This window comes from Lepidochelys kempii, chromosome 4, assembly GCF_965140265.1.
Source record: "Lepidochelys kempii isolate rLepKem1 chromosome 4, rLepKem1.hap2, whole genome shotgun sequence".
Classification (NCBI taxonomy): Eukaryota; Metazoa; Chordata; order Testudines; family Cheloniidae; genus Lepidochelys; species Lepidochelys kempii.
The window spans coordinates 53,759,148-53,785,549 of NC_133259.1; the positions used below are offsets into that span (position 1 = coordinate 53,759,148).

The 26,402-nt window shown below is 45.3% G+C and overlaps 1 protein-coding gene across 24 annotated transcripts in view; it reads right to left on the minus strand.

Moving 5' to 3' along the window:
- Nucleotides 1-26,402, minus strand: part of ANAPC10 (anaphase promoting complex subunit 10) — a 301,756-nt gene that overhangs the window by 273,396 nt on the left and 1,958 nt on the right. For 21 of the 24 annotated variants that reach the window (XR_012158579.1, XR_012158580.1, XR_012158581.1 and 18 more), the window contains exons 2-4: nt 21,404-21,524; nt 13,535-13,625; nt 12,211-12,331 (exon numbers count right to left, since the gene is read on the minus strand). Coding sequence is in view for 21 of the 24 variants with exons in the window: in XM_073341257.1 (XP_073197358.1) it covers nt 12,211-12,331; nt 13,535-13,625; nt 21,404-21,518 (327 nt within the window). In the remaining 3 variants the exon portion in view is untranslated. Of the gene's footprint in view, nt 1-759; nt 4,630-10,068; nt 10,199-12,210; nt 12,332-13,534; nt 13,626-21,403; nt 21,525-25,395; nt 25,495-26,402 lie in introns of those variants that run through there. The other 3 variants (XM_073341243.1, XM_073341249.1, XM_073341254.1) reach the window with 3 other exon arrangements.

Consider the following 26,402-nt stretch of genomic DNA (forward strand, 5'->3'; position numbering starts at 1 on the left):
AGATACCTAACAATTCCTAAAAACTTTAAATATCAAAAATAAAATTATAAACTGTAGTGCTTGATGACAATACTTCACATGCACAGCCCAAGAAATTAGCTATTCATCTTATACAGCATAAAGTATTGCACTTCATTAATTAGCAACTGGAAGGCTACATGTTCTTCCCAGATTTGCAGTAAAGAAATGTATGAACACCTGGCATGCATAAGAATTATTGGTCTCATGTGAGATAATATCTTTAATATTAGTGAATAGCTACTAAAACACCTCTTAATATAAAAAGGAAAGACAAAAGCTGTTTTGTGTGTAATTACTTTTTTCTCTACAACATTAAAAAAAAGGAAAGTTTTTATATGAAAAATATACAAAGGGAAAGGTGGAAAAAATACTCCAGGCTAGCCTGAGAAACAGCTGATGACAACAATCCAGTACATAATTAACAGCACTCGTGTTTAAGACAGTAAAAATATATGTCTCAAATTGTCTATGAAGTACTAATATACACACACAATAACCTCAAAAGTGGAGTTCACTGCTTTGCAGGAAAAAATTCATATTACTTAGGTTGTATGTAGAACATTATATTAAAACATACCATTATAAAAAGATAAGGAGTACTTGTGGCACCTTAGAGACTAACCAATTTATTAGAGCATAAGCTTTCGTGAGCTACAGCTCACTTCCTCTGTGAGGAAGCTCACGAAAGCTTATGCTCTAATAAATTGGTTAGTCTCTAAGGTGCCACAAGTACTCATTTTCTTTTTGCGAATACAGACTAACACGGCTGTTACTCTGAAACCTATAAAAAGATAATTACTGGAAGAATGGATTTTGGGGTATGAATCCATGATAGTAATTACGGACAACAGTGACATCTAGTGGATACTTTGGAAATTAAACTAAAATTACAAACAAAAATTCAGCTCCCACTTTGATATATTTCCAGATTTCAGAGTAGCAGCTGTCTTAGTCTGTATCTGCAAAAAGAAAAGGAGTACTTGTGGCACCTTAGAGACTAACAAATTTATTTGAGCATAAGGTTTCGTGAGCTACAGCTCACTTCATAGGATGCATGTAGTGGAAAATACAGTGGGGAGATTTTATATACACAGAGAACATGAAACAATGGGCGTTACCATACACACTGTAACAAGAGTGATCAGGTAAGGTCCTGCTGGTAATAGTGCAGAGAAAAAACAAAACAAAAACCTTCTGCAGTGATAATCAAGGTGGGCCATTTCCAGCAGTTGACAAGAACATGTGAGGAACGGGTGGGGTGGGGGGGTTTGAATAGTTTTACTTTGTGTAATGACATCCACTCCCCGCCTTTATTCAAGCCTAATGTAATGGTGTCCAGTTTGAAAATTACTTCCAATCCAGCAGTCTCTCTTTGGAGTCTGTTTTTGAAGTTTTTTTGTTGAAGAATTGCCACTTTTAGGTCTGTAATCGAGTGACCAGAGAGACTGAAGCAAGGACTCGCCTGTCTCCCAAGATCTGAGAGAGTGATGGGTCGAAAGCTTATGCTCAAATACATTTGTTAGTCTCTAAGGTGCCACAAGTACTCCTTTTCACTTTGATATAGTATATAGCACTCAAGCTGCTGGGACACAAATGTATGAAAGATCCAAAAACAGTGGCAGAGGAAGTGAACTTTAAAATTATGTGGGATTTATTTCTTTAAAAAAAACAGGAGTAAAGTTTATCTAACCTCACTTCAGGATTCAACATACAGGATGGAAATATGGTACCTTAGGATTTGTTAATAAACAGAGATAACCACATGGTTACATGGGATGGATGTAAATGTGGTGCCAGCATGACAAATGCACTGCAGTTGAAAGCTATTCTGGAGCAACAAGAATATCACTTATCTCCCCTCTCTGTTTCTGCACCCTAAATTTTTAAGTGTTATTTCTTTTTAAACCATTTAGGATTTCCCACCCCACTGCAGCAGCTACCGCAATGCAGGACAGCTGAGATCTCCCACTATATCAACTAGCGGCTGTGGATGAGGCATTTTAATTAGCTAGTTAAAGTGAAATCGAACAATTTAGGACACCTACTCCTGAGTAGTCCAACTGCTTTATTTTCTTTTTGGTGTATAAGGTAAGTTTATTTTAGACCAAGAATTTGTCTCAGATTTGCTTTTAGTATTTGCCAGAAAGACTAGTTTATATTCAAAATGCAAGCCATCACTTAGAAACCATTCAGATTTGTCACAGACTTCATGACAAACATTTTTATCACTAAATGCCAATATGGAATTAAAAAAGCAAGATTTGGAGGGTTAAAGCCAGCAAGTTTAAAAAACATTCCATGCTCAATTTTGACTCTGGCTTTCTCAAGGCCTTAGGCATAAGCCTTTATTTTCATGGAATTAAATGGAAAATGAGTTTCTAGTTTTGAGAAGTTTCAGAGTAACAGCCGTGTTAGTCTGTCTTCGCAAAAAAGAAAAGGAGTACTTGAAGTGAGCTGTAGCTCACGAAAGCTCATGCTCAAATAAATTGGTTAGTCTCTAAGGTGCCACAAGTACTCCTTTTCTTTTAGTTTTGAGAAGTCTTTTTGACAAATGAATATAAGATTTTTCAACATATATTTGCATTACACCCATGTGTACTCCCAGCTGCTGCTGGCCAGTGCAACAGAAGTATAAAGGAAGTGGTCAGGAGCTCCATTTAAAAAATAAAAAACAAAGTATGAAGATCCAAAAGCAAAGTAGTATTTACCAGCACACCTGTCTGTTTTTCAACATACTTCTACTGATAGTCTTCAATTGTAACCTAATCTAGGCATTTTTGATCTCACATAGTTCTGAAGTACTTCAAGTTTTGGAAGAGTTAGTACTGTGATTTTCCCCTCTGCAATGACTATTGATTACAGGGTAATCAGCTGTTGGTCACTATGAAATGCCCCTTTACGCTGCCAGAACAGTGCAAAGAGGCCTTAATGTAAATAAGATTTAGGCCTTATTTTTAGAATTTGACCTTAGCTATATAGCCTAACGTCCTAGAAGTAAGAAACATCTGATTGCAAAGAATATTTATGTAGCACTGTACACCTGTGCCACCCATCAAAATTCTTCCTCCTAAATTCTTAAACACTTATTTCTAGTTCGGTACCAGAATGTCTTAATTACCCATTTGTTTCATAAAGAAATTAAGAAAGATGATTCATGGTTGATATTACCACCTCTGCTAGTTTTCAGTCTAAAGCTGCAAAAGCATTTAAAACCAGAACCTCCACATCACAGTGTAAGTACACTTTTGGTGGTAAAACTACCATTGACTTCAATGGGAACTAAACCAATACTGAACACTTTTGAAAATCCCATCCCTTATAAGATCTACATTATTCAGGCCTTGTCTACACTGGCAACTTTCTGCGCAGTAAAGCAGCTTTCTGCAGTGTAACTCCCGAGGTGTACACACTGCTAAGCCACTTAGTGCGCAGACACTGTGCAGCTGCAGCACTGTTTAAAAACAGAAAAAACAAACACCACCCGGCCAAGAGGCGTACAACTTTCTGTGCTGGGGCTACAGCGCTGCAGTGCCAGTGTAGACCCCCTGATCGATTACAGCGCTGCAACTGGCCTCCAAGAGGTGTCCCACAATGCCCGTTCTCACCTCTCTGGTCATCGTTTTGAACTCTACTGCCCTGCCCCCGTGTGACCAACCGTGAGCCCCACCCTGAAAATTCCTTGGGAATTATGAAAGTCCCCTTCCTGTTTGCTCGGTGATGCGTGCAGTGGTCTCAGCGCATCTGTCAGGTGACCATACCTGCTCCATGCACCAGGCAATTCTTCGCTTGGAGCAATGCCGAGCTGCTGGACTTCATCAGCATTTTGGGAGAGGAGGTTGTCCAGTCCCAGCTGCGCTCCAGCCATAGGAATTATGATACCGACGGACAGATTTCACGATGCACGACAGACCAGGACACACTGCAGGGTGGGGTCAAAGTGAAAGAGCTGCAGAAAGCCTACCACAAGCCGCGGGAGACAAACTGCCACTCTGGTGCTGCATCCATGAGCTGCCAGTTCTACAAAGAGCTTGATGCGATACAAGGCGGCGACCCCACCTCCCCTGCGAAGGCCTCTGTAGATATTTCAGTGGCCCACGTGCCAGTCAAGAGTGGACCGAGCCAGGAAGAGGAAATCTTGGATGAGGATGTGGATGAGACAGAGGATGACTTGGAGGTCAGAGATGCATGCAGCCAGGAGCTCTTCTCTACCCCAGAGGAGGCTAACCAGTCACAGCTGCCAGAACTTGGCAAAGCGCAAACAGGAGAGGAGGCCCCGGTAAGTGGCTTTGATTTTGGGAATCACTGAAATAAGTTGTTGGGGGCAGAAGGGTTGCAGAAAGCAGGCTTGTGTCTAGATGATGCACATACCACCACATGCTTAGTGTAGGCAGCGGAACAGGGTGTTGATGGACTCCCTCACTTCACAGGAATCTGCCAGAGAGATCTCCACAAAACTCATGTAGATACTGGGTAATCCGCCGCCACAGGTTCTTTGGCAGAGCTGCTTTGTTTCTTGCCCCATTAAGGGTAACTTGCCCACTCCACTCTGCCGTCACGAGTGGGGGAAGACAAACACCATTGCTGCACACAGGTGAGCCGCATAAGGGCCTGGGTTTGAAAACAATATTTCATTAATTTAAAGCAAACAGAGCCCTGCAAAGCAACAGGCAATTTTCTTAAACCTTCACAGTGCATCGTCTGCACCAACCACAATCACCCCCTAGCATTACAAGCACTGCACTCCTGAGCATAGCAACAAACATTAGTGGCTTTTAGTTTCAAATTGCTGCCTCAAGGCATCCCTGATCCTTATGGCCCCATGCTGCACCCCTCTAATAGCCCTGGTCTCTGCCTGTTCAAATTCAGCCTCCAGGCGCTGAGCCTCAGCGCTCCAGCCCTGAGTGAAGCTTTCACCCTTCTTGTCACAAATATTATGGAGCGTACAGCATGCAGCTATAAGCATAGCAATATTGTCTTTGGCCAGATCCAGCCTCCCATATAGGCAGCACCAGCGGGCCTTTAAATGCCAAAAGCACACTCAAAAGTCATTCTGCACTTGCTCAGCCTGTTGTTGAACTGCTCCTTGTTGCTGTCAAGGTTCCACATGTATGGCTTCATAAGCCATGTCATTAAGGGGTAGGCAGGGTCTCCCAGGATCACAATGGGCATTTCAACTTCCCCTACAGTGATCTTCTGAGCCAGGAAGAAAGTCCCTGCTTCCTGAACAGGCCAGTGTTCCAAAAGATGTGTGCATCATGCACCTTCCTGGACCACCCTACATTAAATGTCTGTGAAATGCCCACAGTGATCCACAAGTGCCTGGAGAACCATAGAGAAATACTCCTTGTGATTAATGTACTCGGTGGCTAGGTGGTTTGGTGCCAGAATTGGAATATAACTGACATCGATCGTCCCACCACAGTTAGGGAAGCTCATTTGTGCGAAGCCATCAACAATGTCATGCACGTTGCCCAGAGTCATGGTCTTTCAGAGCAGGATGTGATTGATGGCCCTGCACGCTTCCGTCAACACGAGTCCAACGGTAAACTTTCCCACTCCAAACTGATTAGCGACCGATTGGTAGCAGTCTGGAGTAGCCAGCTTCCACAGTGCAATCACCACACGCTTCTCTAACGACGGGGCAGCTCTCATTCTCGTGTCCTTGCGCTGCAGGGCTGGGGCGAGCTCATCACACAGTCTCATGAATGTGGCTTTCCTCATCCGAAAGTTCTGCAGCCACAGACATGCATCACAAAGTGATCCCACCACTCCTCAGTGCTTGTTTCCCAAGCTCAAAAGCGGCATTCCACTGTGGTCAGCACCTCAATGAATGCCATAAGAAATCTTGTGTCGTAGCTACTACGCATGGCGAAATCAATGTCAAACTCCTCTTGTCTTTGTAGTTTAATGAATAACTCCACTGCCAATCATGACGTGTTAGTGAGAGCAAGTAGCATATTGGTCAACAGTGCTGGATCCATTCCTGCAGACCGAAGAGGCAGAGCACACAGTACACAAACCATTGAAAGATGGCACCAAATGCGGACGGAAGCACAGGGATTGCTGGAATGCGAAGAAATGCATCACAGGTCACTGGGACAGGACCCAGAATGCCCCACAACCCCACCCGCCTTCCCACAACTCTTAGCGGCAGAAGAGGAGGAGATGTTCTGTGGGATAGCTTCCCAGAATGCACCGCCCTGAATACCGATCTAAGCGTGAACAGGGTATTGCACAGGCAACTGACAGTGTGAACACACAACAGTGGTTTCCCTTCAGTACACTCTAAGCCCTGGTCTACACTAGGACTTTAGGTCGAATTTAGCAACGTTAAATCGATTTAAACCTGCACCCGTCCACACAGTGAAGCCCTTTATTTCGACTTAAAGGGCTCTTAAAATCGATTTCCTTACTCCACCCCTGACAAGTGGATTAGCGCTTAAATCGACGTTCCCAGCTCGAATTTGGGGTACTGTGGACACAATTCGATGGTATTGGCCTCCGGGAGCTATCCCAGAGTGCTCCATTCTGACCGCTCTGGACAGCACTCTCAACTCAGATGCACTGGCCAGGTAGACAGGAAAAGAACCGCGAACTTTTGAATCTCATTTCCTGTTTGGCCAGCGTGGCAAGCTGCAGGTGACCATGCAGAGCTCATCAGCACAGGTGACCATGATGGAGTCCCAGAATCGCAAAAGAGCTCCAGCATGGACCGAACGGGAGGTACAGGATCTGATCGCTGTTTGGGGAGAGGAATCCGTGCTATCAGAACTCCGTTCCAGTTTTCGAAATGCCAAAACCTTTGTGAAAATCTCCCAGGGCATGAAGGACAGAGGCCATAACAGGGACCCGAAGCAGTGCCGCGTGAAACTGAAGGAGCTGAGGCAAGCCTACCAGAAAACCAGAGAGGCGAACAGCCGCTCTGGGTCAGAGCCCCAAACATGCCGCTTCTATGATGAGCTGCATGCCATTTTAGGGGGTTCAGCCACCACTACCCCAGCCGTGTTGTTTGACTCCTTCAATGGAGATGGAGGCAATACGGAAGCAGGTTTTGGGGACGAAGAAGATGAGGAGGAGGAGGAGGTTGTAGATAGCTCACAGCAAGCAAGCGGAGAAACCGGTTTTCCCGACAGCCAGGAACTGTTTCTCACCCTAGACCTGGAGCCAGTACCCCCCGAACCCACCCAAGGCTGCCTCCTGGACCCAGCAGGCGGAGAAGGGACCTCTGGTGAGTGTACCTTTGAAAATGCTATACATGGTTTAAAAGCAAGCATGTGAAAGGATTACTTTGCCCTGGCATTTGCGGTTCTCCTAGATGTAGTCCTAAAGCCTTTGCAAAAGGTTTCTGGGGAGGGCAGCCTTATTTCGTCCTTCATGGTAGGACACTTTATCACTCCAGGCCAGTAACACATACTCGGGAATCACTGTAGAACAAAGCATTGCAGTGTATGTTTGCTGGCATTCAACCAAAATCCGTTCTCTCTCTCTCTGTGTTATCCTCAGGAGAGTGAGATATAATTCATGGTCACCTGGTTGAAATAGGGTGCTTTTCTTCAGGGACACTCAGTATAGCCCATTCCTGCTGGGCTGTTTGCCTGTGGCTGAACAGAAATGTTCCCCGCTGTTAGCCACAGGGAGGGGGGAAGGTTGAGGGGGTAGTCACGCGGTGGGAGGAGGCAAAATGCGACCTTGTAACGAAAGCACATGTGCTATGTATGTAATGTTAACAGCAAGGTTTACCCTGAAAGACTGTAGCGACTGTTTTATAAAATGTGTCTTTTTAAATACCGCTGTCCCTTTTTTTTTCTCCACCAGCTGCATGTGTTTCAATGATCACAGGATCTTCTCCTTCCCAGAGGCTAGTGAAGCTTAGAAAGAAAAAAAAACGCACTCACGATGAAATGTTCTCCGAGCTCATGCTGTCCTCCCACACTGACAGAGCACAGACGAATGCGTGGAGGCAAATAATGTCAGAGTGCAGGAAAGCACAAAATGACCGGGAGGAGAGGTGGAGGGCTGAAGAGAGTAAGTGGCGGGCTGAAGACAGGGCTGAAGCTCAAATGTGGCGGCAGCGTGATGAGAGGAGGCAGGATTCAATGCTGAGGCTGCTGCAGGACCAAACCAGAATGCTCCAGTGCTTGGTTGAGCTGCAGCAAAGGCAGCTGGAGCACAGACTGCCACTGCTGCCCCTCTGTAACCAACCGCCCTCCTCCCCAAGTTCCATAGCCTCCACACCCAGACACCCAAGAACGCGGTGGGGGGGCCTCCGGCCAACCAGCCACTCCACAACAGAGGATTGCCCAAAAAAAAGAAGGCTGTCATTCAATAAATTTTAAAGTTGTAAACTTTTAAAGTGCTGTGCGGCATTTTCCTTCCCTCCTCCACCACCCCTCCTGGGATACCTTGGTAGTCATCTCCCTATTTGTGTGATGAATGAATAACGAATGCATGACTGTGAAGCAGCAATGACTTTATTGCCTCTGCAAGCGGTGATTAAAGGGAGGAGGGGAGGGTGGTTAGCTTACAGGGAAGTAGAGTGAACCAAGGGGCGGGGGGTTTCATCAAGGAGAAACAAACAGAACTTTCACAGCGTAGCCTGGCCAGTCATGAAACTGGTTTTCAAAGCTTCTCTGATGCGTACCGCGCCCTCCTGAGCTCTTCTAACCGCCCTGGTGTCTGGCTGCGCGTAACCAGCAGCTAGGCGATTTGCCTCAGCCTCCCACCCCGCCATAAACGTCTCCCCCTTACTCTCACAGATATTGTGGAGCACACAGCAAGCAGTAATAACAGTGGGAATATTGGTTTCGCTGAGGTCTAAGCGAGTCAGTAAACTGCGCCAGCGCGCCTTTAAACGTCCAAATGCACATTCTACCACCATTCTGCACTTGCTCAGCCTGTAGTTGAACAGCTCCTGACCACTGTCCAGGCTGCCTGTGTACGGCTTCATGAGCCATGGCATTAAGGGGTAGGCTGGGTCCCCAAGGATACATATAGGCATTTCAACATCCCCAACAGTTATTTTCTGGTCTGGGAAGAAAGTCCCTTCCTGCAGCTTTTGAAACAGACCAGAGTTCCTGAAGATGCGAGCATCATGCACCTTTCCCGGCCATCCCACGTTGATGTTGGTGAAACGTCCCTTGTGATCCACCAGAGCTTGCAGCACTATCGAAAAGTACCCCTTGCGGTTTATGTACTCGGCGGCTTGGTGCTCCGGTGCCAAGATAGGGATATGGGTTCCGTCTATAGCCCCACCACAGTTAGGGAATCCCATTGCAGCAAAGCCATCCACTATGACCTGCACATTTCCCAGGGTCACTACCCTTGATATCAGCAGATCTTTGATTGCGTGAGCTACTTGCATCACAGCAGCCCCCACAGTAGATTTGTCCACTCCAAATTGATTCCCAACTGACCGGTAGCTGTCTGGCGTTGCAAGCTTCCACAGGGCTATCGCCACTCGCTTCTCAACTGTGAGGGCTGCTCTCATCCTGGTATTCATGCGCTTCAGGGCAGGGGAAAGCAAGTCACAAAGTTCCATGAAAGTGCCCTTACGCATGCGAAAGTTTCGCAGCCACTGGGAATCGTCCCAGACCTGCAACACTATGCGGTCCCACCAGTCTGTGCTTGTTTCCCGAGCCCAGAATCGGCGTTCCACAGCATGAACCTGCCCCATTAGCACCATGATGCATGCATTGGCAGGGCCCATGCTTTCAGAGAAATCTGTGTCCATGTCCTGATCACTCACGGGACCGCGCTGACGTCGCCTCCTCGCCCGGTATCGCGTTGCCATGTTCTGGTGCTGCATATACTGCTGGATAATGCGTGTGGTGGTTGATGTGCTCCTAATTGCCAAAATGAGCTCAGCGGCCTCCATGCTTGCCTTGGTATGGCGTCCGCACAGAAAAAAGGCGCGGAACGATTGTCTGCCGTTGCTCTGACGGAGGGAGGGGCGACTGACGACACGGCTTACAGGGTTGGCTTCAGGGAGCTAAAATCAACAAAGGGTGTGCCTGTACATCAAGGAGTATTTCAGGCAGGACTGCACGGAGGGTTCCAATAAGAAATGGTGCACCAAAGTTATCGTTGTTATTGGAACAAGGAGGTTAGCCTGGCCTCTGATTGATACATGGCTAGATTAACCTCGCTGCGCCTTCTCTGTGACTGACTGCAGTGTGATCTAGACAGGGGAGGAGGAAAATGAGTACAAAACAAATCTGGTCTATTTCTTGTTCTGACCCACTCCATCTATCCTTTACATCTTTGGCTGGCAGCAGACGGTGCAGAAGGACTGCATGCCATCCACATCTCATGGCTGCTTGGCAGAAGATGGTACAGTACGACTGCTAGCCATCTTCATCTCTTGCCTGCCTGGCAGAAGATGGTACAGTACAACTGCTAGCAGTCCGTATCGCCTGCCCGCTCACCATAAGACGGTTCAATAGGACTGCAGGACTAAAGAGAATGACCTGGTCAAGTCACTCCAAATTTAGTCCCTGCGCCCATGTCTGCCCAGGCGCTCCCAGCCGACGTGGCCAGGAGCACCTCGGACACGACGAGGACGACTACCAATCGTATTGCACCGTCTGCTGCCAGAAGGCAATGGGTTGTTGCTACTGTGCAGCAAAGCCGTACCGCATCTGCCAGCATCCAGGAGACATAGGGTGACGGTTACCTGAGCGGGCTCCATGCTTGCCGTGGTATGGCGTCTGCACAGGTAACTCAGGAAAAAAGGCGCGAAATGATTGTCTGCCCTTGCTTTCACGGGGGGAGGGAGGGTGGGAACGGGGGCCTGACGATATGTACCCAGAACCACCCGCGACAATGTTTTAGCCCCATCAGGCATTGGGATATCAACCCAGAATTCCAATGGGCAGCGGAGACTGCGGGAACTGTGGGATAGCTACCCACAGTGCAACGCTCCGGAAGTCGACGCTTGCCTCGGTACTGTGGAAGCGCTCCGCCGAGTTAATGCACTTAATGCACTTAGAGCATTTTCTGTGGGGACACACACACTCTAATATATAAAACCGATTTCAAAAAAACCGACTTCTATAAATTCGACCTAATTTCGTAGTGTAGACATACCCTAAGCGGCAATATAGCTGCCGGCAATGTAACTCTGCCAGTGTAGACATACCCTTAGAGTTATAGAGCAGGGGTCTCAAAGTCCTAGCCCGCAGGCCATCTGCGGCCCGAGAACCTCCCCACTGTGGCCAGCGGAGGAGAGATGCATACAGCCATGCTGCCGGCAATGTCTGCTGCAGGCGCCGCCCCCCTTTAGCTCCCATTGGCTGGGGGAGAGGGACAGAAATATCATCACTAATCACCGGGCAGAGTCAGCCATGAAGGCAGCATCATTAATTGCCAGGCAAAGTCAGCCATGGAGGCAGCATCATTTTTTTCCCACAATGAATACAAACAAGTCAAAATACCGAACACAACTATCCGATGCACACCTCGCTGCAATCCTGAAGGTTTCAACTGCTCAGCCACGGAGGCCAAACATCAACAAACTGACAGAACTGAAGCGTTGCCAGGTGTCTGGCAAACACTAAAAACTCTCTGACAGGCGAAGAATTGAATAAAGTTTATGACAGTTTTATTGTTTTAAGAAATTCGAAATAAAAAATACAATATAAACATTTTCTTTTCTGAACACCATCTTCAGTGACATTATTGGCCCGCTGGGAGGATTTGGGGACTGGCACATGTCCCAAGGTAAATTGAGTTTGAGACCCCTGTTATAGAGCTTTGTTATGAGGAGAATGTAAATAATGGCATTGGATATTGGTGGGATCTAATTTAAGGAAATATTTACATATTCCAAGACTACAAGCAAATACCAAAATAAAAACCCAGGTTCCCTGCAAAGGCAAAGCAAAGTTTCTGACACAACATATAATAATGGCCCACTTGGTGGTAATGCATTGTCCCACTATGTGGGAGACCTGGGTTTAAGAGCAAACCTGCAACTCCTTTCCCCAAAGCCAGTGATACATGGGCATGTTATTGGTGAAACACACAATTCTGAAAATAAATAAGGGCACGAAAAAATTATATACAAGTTTGCATTTGACATCTCACATTTCTCATTTTCTCTCAAATTCTATTACTGCTCTAGAAATGGTGACAATGTCTTCTTAAAAAAAATATGAATCATAATTATCAGATGAAGAATAATTGATTTACCCGGATTTCCTGAAGGTTGTGGAAGTTATTTCCTACTCTGACAGAGATCTTGCTTGGGGTGTAGCTTTCATCAGATTTGTAGTCTGCATAAATACACAATGTCTTCACCGTTGTTTTTCTTCTGTAAACAAGCAGCAGCAAAGGCTAAGCAAGCATGCTAAGAAAAAATTATTTAAGGAAGAGTTTCTTGAGATTTTTTCTAGAATGAGATTTAAATGTTGTAAAACTTGATACAAAATGTGACTATGCTGATTTTTAGGATCCCTAGTGCAGTAGCAGCTAGGAATTTACATATAATTTTTATAAAGTACATAAATAGAAAACAACTTACAATGGATAGAAAACTACACGAGCCTACAGAAACATTAGCAACCACATTGTCAACACGTCAAATAAAAAAAGCCAACACAACACAAAAATTAAACACAAGCCAATGCCAATGTATCTTTCATCATGCACTAAAGTTCGCCAGGCCTGGGCTATGGTGCCCTGCTAAGGAAAGCAGTTCTGTGAGGGAATCAACAGAGAACAGGACTCAATTGCTGAAGCCCTGACTTGTCTTGGGAGAATTCAACGACATTAATGGAGTGCAAGAGAGTCTTGTAGCAAGTTCTTTCATGCTGTATTCCATTGTAGCAGATACGTGTCCCAGCTTTAACCTGCAGTTAAATCGGGGTTCTAAATATCACCCATATCTTGAACTGCAGCCAAAAGCAAGCAGAAAACTAGTGCAGACATATCACCATATCTTAGAGGCTGTGATACTGTAGAGATTACCCAGCACAGCACTCGCTTTGCAATTGCTTAATTGGTCATTTGCTACAATAAAACTAAGAGCATTTATAAAACAGATTTTGCAAATGAAGTAATCTAACTGGCTCCTAACCATGTTACTAAGCTCTGGTCTACACTGGGCGGGTGGGGGGGTGAGGGGGTGTCAATCTAAGTTACACAACTTCAGCTACATGAATAACGTAGCTGAAGTCGACATACCATGGTAAATTAATCTAAGTGTCTTTACCATGGTGAGTCAACTGCTGTCGCTCCCCCGTCGACTCCACCTGTGCCTCTCGTGGAGCTGGAGTACCGGAGTCCACGGGAGAGCGCTCAGGGTTGATTTATCGCATCTAAACTAGACATGATAAATCGATCCCCACTGGATCAATCGCTGCCTGCCGATTCGACGGGTAGTGTAGACACACCCTATGAAAGAGCTCAATTCTGCATTCCTTGTCAATCAGAATTTTGAATGCATTTTCATGAAAGTTATAATCACAATTTATTAGCTTTATCATATGCAACAAATCACACAAATATTTAGTACCTAAACTGGATGTTCACCAAATGAGGTTGTGACCCATCAGATTGCCAGTAAGTTTCTAGATTATCATCTCGTAACTGGTCCACGCCAAAGCCTAATGGAAAGAAAAAGGTTTACAGTCTCCTGTATCGTGTGCCGTTGCTGCTGGTATTACAAAAATCATTTCAGCAGGACCATGACCCTAGAAATGCAAGTTCACACATGTGAGAAGTACTTCTAGCCATTCAAGTTTTCAGATATCTTTATTAAGCAAAATGCATGCAGAGAGTTTATTCTTATAAATCCAATCCCAAATTGTGCTGAGCATCCTCAACTCCTATTGAAACCAATGGGAATTGAAAGAATTCAGCATATTCCTGAATTAAGTCCCAAATCTGCAGATTACTGTTCTACTTTGTCCAGCATCCAGAACTGTGCTAAACCTTTTACAGAACATAATAAAAGAGGAGGTCTGTCTGGCAAAGAATATAACCAATATTGTAAAGTTCTGTTTGCAAAACAGAACTTGGAACTCTTAGCCACAAGCTTCACTAAAAACTCAGTGAGAGTTTAAAAAAAAAAAAATGGTGTTGTCACTTCCACTCACATTTCCAAAGAAAGATGCCAGCATTCTGATAAACCGAGTAAGATCTGCAACAGAGATTAATGTAAAGCACTTGGCCCACTTTTGTTGTTAGAACTCTCCTTGTAAATTTCTGTTATGTTCCCAGCTGTGCTCTACAAGTATTTTGCAGACAGGCTCTTATATTCGGTAGTACTTTAAATTTTGAGGGGAGGGGGAGCTAATTTTAACATTATAATCAGCTAAAATATTTTAAAGGATCCTTCTATTTAGGGCCTTCTTTAAAGAACTTATATGAAAAAGCCTGAAACACTCTGTAAAAGCAATAACATTTTAATAGTGCAGTTATACTGGATACCTGTGCTACTTGGATGGTAGAAGGTGTGTGGCCAGACTGCACTCAAAGTATGCTAGTATGAAACACACAACACATGATATGTTTTAACCAGGACACTTAAAACTTGTTATTCGTGTTCTCTATTCCAAGGCTCCACCTTGAAAAGTAAAAGGGTCTGACTAAGGAATAACCTCACTGGGGATATCCACTACAGTTCCTGTGGCTGTATTTGGGTTTAGAGTAAGACAGGAAGGTGCTATAGAAGAACAAGTATGATTATTACAGTTATCCTTGGCCACTTTAAACCTCCCTCCTTCAGATTTAATTTTATTAAGATGTTTAAATTAAAAAATGATACAGAGTTTAAGCGTAGAAGTTTCTGGTTATCAGGGAATACGGTACAGATTATCGAGGGGTGCGAAGTTCGGTTTAGGATTGGATGGCGTAAGAAATACATAATCTGCAATATCCCTGATTGGGGGTAAAAGGTTAACGGGTCAACGTACAGACATCGAGATATGGGGGGGTATGTTGTTCATATAATGGCTATGTTCAGGTGTGGAGTATAATGAGTGGATACGATGATGAGGATGGATTTACCCTAATTTGGCGAGATTTAACGTTCAGTGATTTTATGGTTCCAGTTCATATGGTCCAATGGTAAAAGTCTCTCAGTCCTTTTTCTCATAGTTGATGCACAATGTCATTCCAGCTCACACCTCCTGGTACTGTCGGTGGCCGGTGATGTGTTCAATGTAAATGTCCCCAGACCATTGGATGGTGTCCGAGATTATGAGGCACCGCATGAGCCGTGCGTAGCGTCGACCGATCCCACAGGTCCGCAGCACACGCTCATTGCAGGGGTCCCAGGCGCTCAGGGCTCCAACGATCAGGGCATCCATCTGCACCTCATTGCCCTTTGCTCTCAGGGTGTCGCCTAGGGAGGTGTATTTTTCCAGCTTACGAGCTCGGGCTTCACGGAAGGCCAGAGTCCTGTTCTCAAAGGAGACCGTGACATCGATGAGGATGATCTTTTTCTAGACCTCGATGGTGATACCACGTCAGGTCACAACTGGCTATCAGTACCACGGATGGTGCAGTTCACGGCGACCTTCCCCAGGTGTGGTGTGATGGCTTTCACCAGGCGGTTCTAGATGGCATTGTGTCGCAGCTGCCAGGCTCTGGAGTGGGGCTTGCTGCTGCACAGGACGTGGGACAGGGTCTCGTTGGAGTAGCCACACTTCCTGTGATGCTGGTCTCTGTTCCCGTGGTAGACGGCTCCATTGAGTGGGATGCAGTTGAGCCAGGCACTGCAGATGAACCACCAGTTGGTGAAATGGGTGAAGCCACCTCCGGCGAGGAAGTGGTTGCTGGTGTCCCACTTGTTGGTCAGTTCAAAGGCTTTATCCTGGTCTGGTTTACGCTTCAGGGTTTCCATATACAGTGAGTGGATGGCTGCCTTCAGGGTCCTCTCCAGCATGACCCTGGCGCTCGGGGTAACGATGGTATTGTCGTCGGACCTGATCTGCGACACCAGGACTCCCAGCTCCTGGCACTCCTCGCACCACTCGCAGTGGCAGCCAATGCACTTCCCCAAGCAACACGTGGCATTGCAAGCGTGGGACCATAGTGAAGCAATGTCGCGCCTGTGCCGTCCGAATTCGCCATCCAGGGAACTGCTCAGGAAGGTGGCGATGTCATGGTTGGAAGGGACTCTGCCTATCTGCTTCTTTGTCGCGTCATGGAGGGTGTTTCCCGCGATGTTCCTTACCATGGCATCAGGACACGTCAGCAGGCGGAAGGCGTGGGTGATCACTGCAATGTCACACAGGTCGCCCATGCGGGGGACGTTGGCACCACCATGCCTGTGGGCAATGTAGACCAGCTTGTTGCTGGCTCTCTGGGGAAGGAACAGCCACTTCTTCACCAGTGGCCGGACGATCTTGTCTGCCTTGTTGAGGGGTACCTTCACCACAGCGGATCCCCTTAGGATGAACGAGATGTGGGGCATCAGGAAGGTGTTCAGTGCGTTTTATCTTCTGCCACAGTGCTAGCAGGGAGGCGTCGATCTTGGCGGCGTCCTGCAAGATCTCCTGGATGGTGTCCTTGGGTGTCTGCCGGACATAGAAACCCGTCAGCTCGTCCTGGACCTGGAACTCCGTCGACTGCACCAAGTCCCTTTTGCTGCCATCGATGTGGAGTGTTCCGCACTTCTTTGCATTGAAGCGGAGCCCCATCCAGTCGGCAGCTTGACTATTGGCATCTAGCATACGTTGGAGGCTCTCTGGGTCATCCACAGTCAGGACCAGGTCATCTGCATAAGCCAGAACACTCACCCTCTCACCATGCAGGTTGAAGCCATCTGTGCCATTGGAGATCGCTCACAGCAACAGCTCCATGGCGAGGTTAAAGAAGATGGGGCTGAGGAGACAGCCCTGCTTAACTCCGCTCCGGATCGGGATCTCGGCGGTCTCCCCTTTGACCAACCGAATGGTGGTGTTGCATCCCTCGTACACCTCTCGAATCACACGAAGGAAGTTCTCTGGCATCCCAAACTCCTGGAGTGTGGCAAAGATGTGGTGGTGGGGCATGGACCCAAAGGAGTTAGCCAGGTCGAGCCACGCTACTGTGCACTGCCTCCGCACCCTTCTGGCCAAGTTGAAGGTGGTTTGGAGGATGAAGTTGTGTTCACAGCAGCCCTATGGACATGAAGCCTTTCTGGATGGAGCCGATGGCTCCCCCGCTCACCGACCTGGTGAGCTGGCATAGAGCTTATACATTGTGGAGCAGAGGGAGATGGGCCTCCAGTTGCTGGGGTCATCCCGCTCGCCCTTCTTGTACACCAGTAAAGTCATGGCCTTCTTCCAGGAGCTGGGAGTCCGGCAGAATCGCTTGCACTGGTTGAAGAGCGTGGTGAGGACCAGGCAGCTGGGATCTCTCTTTTTCAGGAGGCTGTAGGGGATGCCGTCTTTCCCAGGAGCTGTGTTTTTTGTTTTTGAGAGTCTGGACATCACTTCCTTGGGCGCATAGTCGGTTTCCAGGACACCTGCTTCGTCGACACGGGGCAGGGGGTGGAGGCACTCTGGGCGCTGCGCGGCTATACAGTCGAATACATCCTTGAAGTAGCTGTAGAGACGCTCAGATGGAATCGTGCAGTAGGGCAAGGGCCCGTCTAGGATCTCCCCTCATGGCCTTGGAGCAGTTCGCCTGGTACAGCTTTTGGATCCTTGAAACTGCTGCTGGATCGTAGCGGTGGCTGGCGTCTCTACTTCTGGCTCCCCTGGTGGTGGTGGTGTGGTTCGGAGCTGGCGTTCTGTGGGCAGGCGGGGCATTCTCCTGGTTCAAACTTCTCCTGGGAGTGATTTCCGCAGACAGTTCTTGGGTGAGCCTGTTTACGAGGAGGTCGAAGTCGTCAAAGGATGCTGCTGCTTGTAGCTCCTCGGTCCAGGCAGTATGCCACGGAGTGGCAGCCCTCACCATCGGCTGCTGGCCCTCAGAGTTCTCGACCTCATCTGGTGCAGGCTTTGAGCCTGCTGCGTGGTCAGCCTGCCGTCTATCTCGTGGGTCAGGATTCCCTTCGGTTGGGTGCTGGGGTGGGATCTCTGGCGGGATGCTGGCGTTGCTAGTGGTCGGAGAGACGCGATCCGGCTCAGGGGTTGCTAGGTCACTGCTGGTCCGTCTATGAGTGGCTGCTGTCTGGGCGGTTGCTGCTAGAGCGTGAGATCTCCCGTAGACAGTGTCCCGCAGAATGGACTTGGGGGCCGTGCTGGGCCGTCTGGTGATGAAGGGCTGGTGCTTTGGTGTGGCTGCGGGGCTGGTTCCTCCAGTGACATCTGGAGCTCGCAGGGCGGTCCGGGGTGTGGCGCTGGCTCCTCTGACGGTTGGAGCTCGCAGGGCAGTCTGGGGCGTTGTGGCGCTGGCTCTTCTGGTGGTTGGAGCTCACAGAGTGGTCTGGGGCATGGAGGTGCTGGCTCTTCCGGTGACAGGATCTCGAGCAGCTATGCACGGTAGGGTGCTGATCCTTCTGGGGATGGGGAGGTGCTGGACAGGTGGCAAGGTAGCACTGAGTCGTCTCAGCATAGAGATCTGCTTGGTGACATGGAAGGGTGAGACGGGCCTCCTGCTGGCAAGGACCTGGGTGATGTTCCCCGAGGCAGCAGGTATCTGCTCGATCACAGCATCCCATTCCGCTGGCCTGGCAACGGGGGCAGGCTTCTTGATGGCAGCTTGCAAGGTCAGTTTTCTTTGCTGAGGCTCAGGAGCAGCGAGCCAGCGCGCAGCAGGAAGGCTGGGAGCCGGGGCAGGAGACTGTGTTGTTCCCTTGAGGCGTTTCCTGCAGGCGACTTGGTGCATCTTACATTGCTTCTGTGTCTCGAAGGGCAGGCTGCAGAGGGCACAGCTGAAAGCGACCCGCTTGCTGTGGCATCTCTTCAGGTACCTGGTGATGCCACTGAGGAGGTGGAAGCTTCAGGGGAGAGTAGATGGGGCAGATGAGCACGTCCGCAGCGAGGGGGCACTGCAGATAGATGGTGACCTCATTACCTTGCAGCAGGGGGGTTCCAGGAGCATCAGCAGTATCACTGGCTGGTTCTTCCTGGTGTGGGTGGGTGGGGTTGAGAGGTCCAGCTGGGCGGGCATCCGGTAAGGTCCTGGAGTCCCTCTGGGTGGTTTCTGAGGCTGGGCAGGCATCCAGCGAGGCGCTCATGACCCTCTGGAGATGTGCTGGTTCCGTCTATGGAGATTCCTCTCTTGATGGTGTGTAGAGCAGCGAGAGCACCATCAGCGTCAGGGACCTGGCAGCTGTGGGGGTGGGAGGTGGTCATCTCAGCTGTAGAGCCAGGGGGCTCTCCATTGGCAACTGGTGCTGCTGGAGAGCGGGGGGGCTCTCTGTCGGCAGCTGCCGGGAAGTGGGGGGGGCTGTCCCACGGCAGCTGGTGCTGCTGAGGAGTGGGGGGATGTTCCTTCTGGTTGCGATGTCCCAACAGGCCGGCCTCAGGATGCAGGATCTTACCGGAACAGCATCTTGAAGGGGGTCCTTCAAAGAACCACTGTTCTTCACCTTCGTGCTGCTGGTCTGCAATGTCCTGGAGGCACCTAGGATCTTCTTCATAGTCATTGTCCGAGAGACCTTTGGTGGAGCAGCAGCAGTAGCGGTACACAGTGTAGCTGGGGATGTCTCAGGAGCAGAGAGAGGATTTTCTTCCAAAGTAGCAGCAGTGGAATACATCTTCAAAGTAGCATCAATTTTTTCAAAAATGGCAGCAGGAGAATCCATCTTCAGAGCAGGTGTTGCAAGTGTTCATCAAAAGAGATTAAACTGATAAGAACAGATACGACACTCTCCTCCTGGCCCCTGTATTTTGTTGTTTTATAAATAGTAGGTATTTGAGATAGTGGGCCAAAATTACTTACATGTTGTTGTTTATCATGGGTCTGATCCTACAAACCCTTACTCAGTGGAATAGTACCAATAAAGTCAAAGGGAGTACCCACGTAAATGAGTGAAGACTACATGCATGAATGCTTATAGGATTGAGTTCTATACATGTATAATACAGATACAATTACATAAAGGAACCATTGTAAAACTAACATAAAACAGAATAGTTTGCCATGTTACTATACCTGATTTTTCAGGTCATTCCTCTATTTTGTAATCAAAAGGCTGATCTTTACTTTATCATTACTTTAAGTCATGATAAAATACTTTATCAATATAATAAAATGCCAGACAAACAACTTTAATTCTTTATTTAAAAAAATATTTTATATAATTACGTAACTTCACTCTTTTGGAAAAGCTGTCTACTGAATCACCAAAGTACACAACTGGGAGACCCCTCAAGTACACATTTCACTGGTAATACTTTTATTCACTAACATTATATCGAATGAAGGAAGTCTAAATCTTATGATTTTTGTTTTATACCAATCATGATTTGTCCCTTACCATTGCCAATCCTTTGCTACTCTTTCCCTCTTTTACTGCCATTCAACCTATTAACTTCATCCCCTTTGCTACTTCCCCACATTAGCTGCTGTTCACAGTTAGTGTTCGTAGCTCCATCTGCAATAAATAGCGAATATTAATAATCCAGATCTAAAGTATGTTGTGCAACCCAAAACAGAAGTATATATGTGGACATCAGATCAGGAATGTACTCAACCTGCGCACAGTATCAGCCTATAATGATCCCTGTTCCCACACCTGTTGCAAACTGATTTAATTATTTTCTGACAGATATTTATCTAGGAGGCACTTGAATATGTCCAACACACACAATATGGTCAAAGAGCTACTCTTGCTTGAGAGACATGTTCAAAACCACTGTATCTCCATTTAAGATTGTTTTATCTTGCTCATAGCATTTAGAGTACCACACCATAATGGCAGGCCTACCCTTAAGTGTTGCCGCTATATCGGTTGGGGGATAGTTTTGGGTTTTTTTAGATTACATAGCTATGTTGGCAAAAACCCCAATGTCAACACAACAACATTGGCAAAATATTATTTTTGACAGTAGAGTTTATTTCATTCTCTGAAGAGGTATAAGCTATACTTGGGAAAGCACTTTTCTTCCAGAATAACTGTCTCTATACTAAAAACAACGAGGAGTACTTGTGGCACCTTAGAAACTAACAAATTTATTTTGGCATAAGCTTTTGTGGGCTAAAACCCACTTTTTTGGGTATAGCTATACTAGCAAACTATGTCTATGTTAGACTAGACCCAAGTTATTTCTAATGGACTATAATACATTCTTCTTCACTTGAAGATAAGAAACAGAGGAAATAACAGTGATCATTTGCTGATTTCTCTAGTTTATAAACTAACACTAGCTTATATATGTGTAATTTCATCACCATACAATTTTACTTAGCAAGGTCAAAAAGGTTTTATTTTTCTCAGAGCAAAAATACCCTCCCTGAATTTCACAATTATTAGTTTGTTTTGTTGTGTTTTACAATTTACCTGGCTTACAGGATGAAAGGGACCAAACAGCTTGAGAGCCTATTTCCCGAACAGTACCAGTCCTCTCCAACTGCTTGGGATCAGCACCCGGTGGTGTCTTGTTAGGTGTAGTCATTTCCCACTAATAAAAGAAGTAAAGATGGAGCGTAAGATTGTAAGGTTCTCTCTCGTGCTCATCTTAATGAGAAAAATAGATTTTGAGCAGCTCAGCTACCAGTTTTACACTGTCAATTCCTAGAAATACACATAAGAATAAGGTTTTACTTCTTTAACAACCTTCATGGAGCATATCTCCTCTTGGCTGTCTCTCTTCCAAGCTGAAAAGTCCCAGTCTTATTAAGCTCTCCTCATACGGAAGCCATTCCATATCCCTAATAATTTTTGTTGCCCTTTTCTGAACCTTTTCCAATTCCAATACGTCTTTTTTGAGATGGGGCGACCACATCTACACACAATATTCAAGATGTGGGTGTACCATGGATTTATATAGAGGCAACATGATATATAATAGGACAGAAAATATCCCTTTCTGAATTATTCCCAGCATTCTGTTCACTTTTTCGACTGCTGCTGTACATTGAGTGCATGTTTTCCAGAGAACTATCCACAATGATTCGAAGATCTCTTTCTTGAGGGGTAACAGCTAATTTAAATGATTTTATATGTATAGTTGGGATTGTGCTTTCCAATGTGCATTACTTTGCATTTATCAACACTAAACTTCATCTGCCATTTTGTTGCCCAGCCACCCAGTTCTGAGAAATACTTTTGTAGCTCTTCGCAGTCTGCCTGGGTTTTAACTATATTTAGTAATTTTGTATAATCTGCAAATTTTGCCACCTCACTATTTACCCCTTTTTCCAGATCATTTATGAACATGTTGAATAGGACAGGTCCCAAAACAGACCCCTGGGGGACACCACTATTTACCTCTCTCCATTCTGAAAACTGACTATTAATACCTACCCTTTGTTTCCTATCTTTCAACCAGTTATCAATCCACGAGAGCACCTTCCCTCTTATCCCGTGGCAGCTTACTTCATGTAAGAGCATTTAGTGAGGGATCCTGTCAAAGGCTTCCTGAAAATCTAAGTACACTTATCCACTGATATATGCAAGGCTGTGCATGGAATGGCACATTTGCAGCTGCCTTGTTATCGACGCATACTGAACAGGTACTTATTGGCCCCCATCACTGTAGTATCTGAACAACTCACAATCTTTAACCTATTTATCCTCAACTTCCCAGTTGCTATTAACCCCAATTTACAGATAGAGAAGAACTGAGTCACAGAGACAGGAAGTGACTTGCCCAAGATTACACAGCAAGTCTGTTGCAGAGGATGGAACAGAAGAAGCCAGGTCTCTCAAGTCTTAAGCTAGTGCCCTGAACACTGGGCAACCCACCCACTCACCCTGCATTGAGAGAAGTTGTTCTCTCTAGCAAACAGATGAAAAGGTTGAATTTTTGTTTCTTCATTTATCTGGTTTGTTTTTTTAAAAAACAAACAAGAAATTCCATATTTAAAAATACTACATTAACTAACTTTGTAAAGTAAAATAATCAAAAGTCAGGACATTACATCATCAAGGTTGCCTGTACAACCTCAATTCTCCTGCCTTGTTTTGCATGCGTGATAAGCACACTGTTTTTTCACCCCAACAGGATCCTGTATCTTGCAGTACACTACAGAGAATGAGGTAGGGTGTATACTGAACTGGACCAATGTCAACAGAATCCATACCTTATTCTCTACAGAAATTATATGATGCATCAGGAATGACACCAAAAATCTACTAAAGAGATTTTGCCCTGATCCAGCTGCACCACTGTAAGATCATTCATGTATCCGCTCTATACTGATGGGAAAGAGTTCTCCCGTCAACATAATAAAACCATCTTCCCGAGCAGCGGTAGCTATGTCAGCGGGAGAACATAGCGCTGTCCACAGCTTCTGTCGATGAAAATTATGTAGCTCCGGGGTGTGTTTTTTTCCCCCACAGTAGATGAGATTTTAAATACACTTTGGAGATTCTCACATTTATACAGAGACCAAGCTTGCCACTCTCTCCCACCTAGTCACAACTAATGTAACAGTTTGGGACATAATACATCTTCACTCCACCAAAGAAAATTATATCAGTTTACTCCAATTTACAAGAGCTATTATCATGTTAGCTTTAAACATAGTCTCTAACAAAACCTCACACTCTTAATTTTTTTAATAATTTCCCTTCTTGAAGTAAAAGGAAACCCCATAGTTTCCACAGGCAAATCTCCTCTTGTACAGATACCTTTGTTTTTCCTTCCAGTGGTCATGTTTCCTGTTTAAAAGTGGGCTATAAACCCTTTAAACAAGTAGAACAAGTCACTTTGCAAATGGGGACTATTTCAAGGAGATGGATAAACATATTCTAGACACTCACTCATTCTAGAGACTTCCTGGCAGAATTGTAAAGTACTTTAAAATCACTTCTTCCTGAAATATTCCCAGAGTTTGTAGTGTATTTTCAAACATCAACAATCTCAAAGCCACAACTCTGAAATTTCTCACAAGACTCAGACTACAGAAAATGTCAAAACAAGGTAACATTTAAAACTAAAAAAAGCAATTATTTGGCTATATTTTCATAAGAATTTTATGTTTCAACATGGAGCCTGATCAAATACTGTGGCTCTGATCTAGCAAAGGCATACTTCACACATTGTGAGTAGTCCCATTGACTTTGATGCATAAGTCTTGGCAGGACTGGAGCATGAAAAGTCATACACAATTTCTGCTTTCCCTCCTGCCTCCCCATCTCCTTAGCCCTCCAGATCTGCTACAGCCCTTTCCAGCTCCTAACCTATATATCTTGAAATCTTTATGAAGAGAAGACTGCAGAATATAAATTCCAAGTTGCTTAAAATACCATGCAAGAATATGCAGAAAGATAGGACCAAGAAAGCTTTACCATTTACTCAGACAAGAGGTATGGGTGAACTACTCAGGTGCAATTATTCTAAACTTCTGAGGCATGGGTGTTCAGCACCCTAAGTGAGAAAAAATTAACACCCAATACAGATCTAAAGCATATTGTGAAGAACTTTCGATCTTTCTGCAACCACAAGGATACTGAAGATCGGTTGTCTGAAAAACAATTGATGCCCAAGCCTCCCAATGACACTTGGTAGAATTCTCAAAAAAGACTCTCTCTACATTTTCAACCAATAAGTATGAAATTTGCAGTGACTATGAGGAAGATTTTGATCAAACATATTTTACACAAGGGGTTCTGAAGAGACACATCAAATTTACAAAAGAAATTAAAAAGATTTCGAAGCGGGGTATCAAATGATAATGCAATAATATTGCCATTGTACTCTCAGTAAAGATCTGGTTTGATCTAATTAATAAAGAACTGATCCACAAGAGTATAAAATAAAAAATAATAGTCATTCAGAGAAGCTATGGAACTTTTCCCAAAACTAAGCCCCAAATTGACCCTAAAGACAAAGGTTGGGGTCAGAAAATGAAGACGAGGCTAAAATGTGGCCATTGCAATATAAACCTGAATTACTTCCCTTCTAGCACAAAGAATTGTTGAAGACCCAAAGATGTCCACTCCAAATCTATGACTGCAAAAGACATTGCCACAGTTCACTGCACTAAAATGGTGAGAAAAATATACAGGAAAATCATTGACAACAGAATGGCTGAATTCAGAATGTTGTCACTTTTTATGAGCTGCAGTGTGTCCAACCAGTTCAGCATCTATATAGCACATTTTTAATCACATTCTGATTGGTTTGTTGGCGCTTCCTAATACGATAAGTGCCTGGAAAGTAATCAAGTGATAAGAGCACATTAGTGTGTAAAGGCAGATAACAAAAGAGTTGTAGGCCTGCAAAGTGAAAACTTGATTAATGGGTTCTTGTATTTTATTTAAAGAACTGCAAGTTATTCATTGTGGCCAATGTGCATCTATTTCTGAATAATAAATATGCTTACCAAGTGATGTTTTCAGATCAAATGTTTTATGAAACCATCATAATTCTTTTGGGGTGAGAGGAAATAGTAAGGTAAGAGTAATTTCCACTTTTTTCCTCCCTGGGTTATGGAAAAAAATTACAATTAATCTGGCTGGAAGTCTCTTCCTCTCCTCTCCCTGCATGGCTCAGACCTTAGCAACAGGGAGGAGGGTAATGCTTACAGCTGAAGTTTCTAAGGATGCATCTTCTCCATCTAAGTGAACCCCTAATACCACCAGACCATCTGTAAGTTTCTCGTGATAGCATTATAACCTTGAAATTTAACAATTTCGCTTCTAAATGACATTAAACTCTACATAAAAAGATTTGTTTCTTATGAACACCCCCTCCACCTCTCAGTTCCTCCCTTTGTGCTATTCCACAGCAGCCTGATGGCAACACAATTCACCAGAGGAAAGAGACCTCGGTATACCCTTGGCCAAGACTAAGAAGGATATGTATTTTCCAGAAACTCGTAACCTCTAAGGAGAAGGCTGAAGGGTAAAGGAGTTCTCTTCTCTTTGGGATGTTTCTGTGAAGTCACCCAAACAGCTGTAATCTTAACAAATATGAGATTTATTAACAAAGAACATGGAATTAAAATAAAATTAATGGCTTGCTTAACATATCTAGACTTACATTTTTCATAAGAAAACTAGATAAAGCATTCTCAGCTTAGCTACAGAAGACAAAGGGGAAAAAAGGAAGGAGAATAGTTTGACCACTCTAGTCTGCCCATCAGACCATACTGCTGTCTAGAGACAGATGCATCTCCCTTGATACTCATTGTCAAGCCCTAATCAGATAAGGAATACTAACTGTTTTCCCAAATATTTTTTTCTTGTTAGAACCCCATCCCAACCCACAGTTTTGAACTCACTGGTTTCTCCAAGAGTTTGTCTACACACTGCTTTTATACTACTTTAACTATATCAGTTTGAAACCTATATAGTTAAAGTGGTTCAACCATCTACTGTTAACACAGTT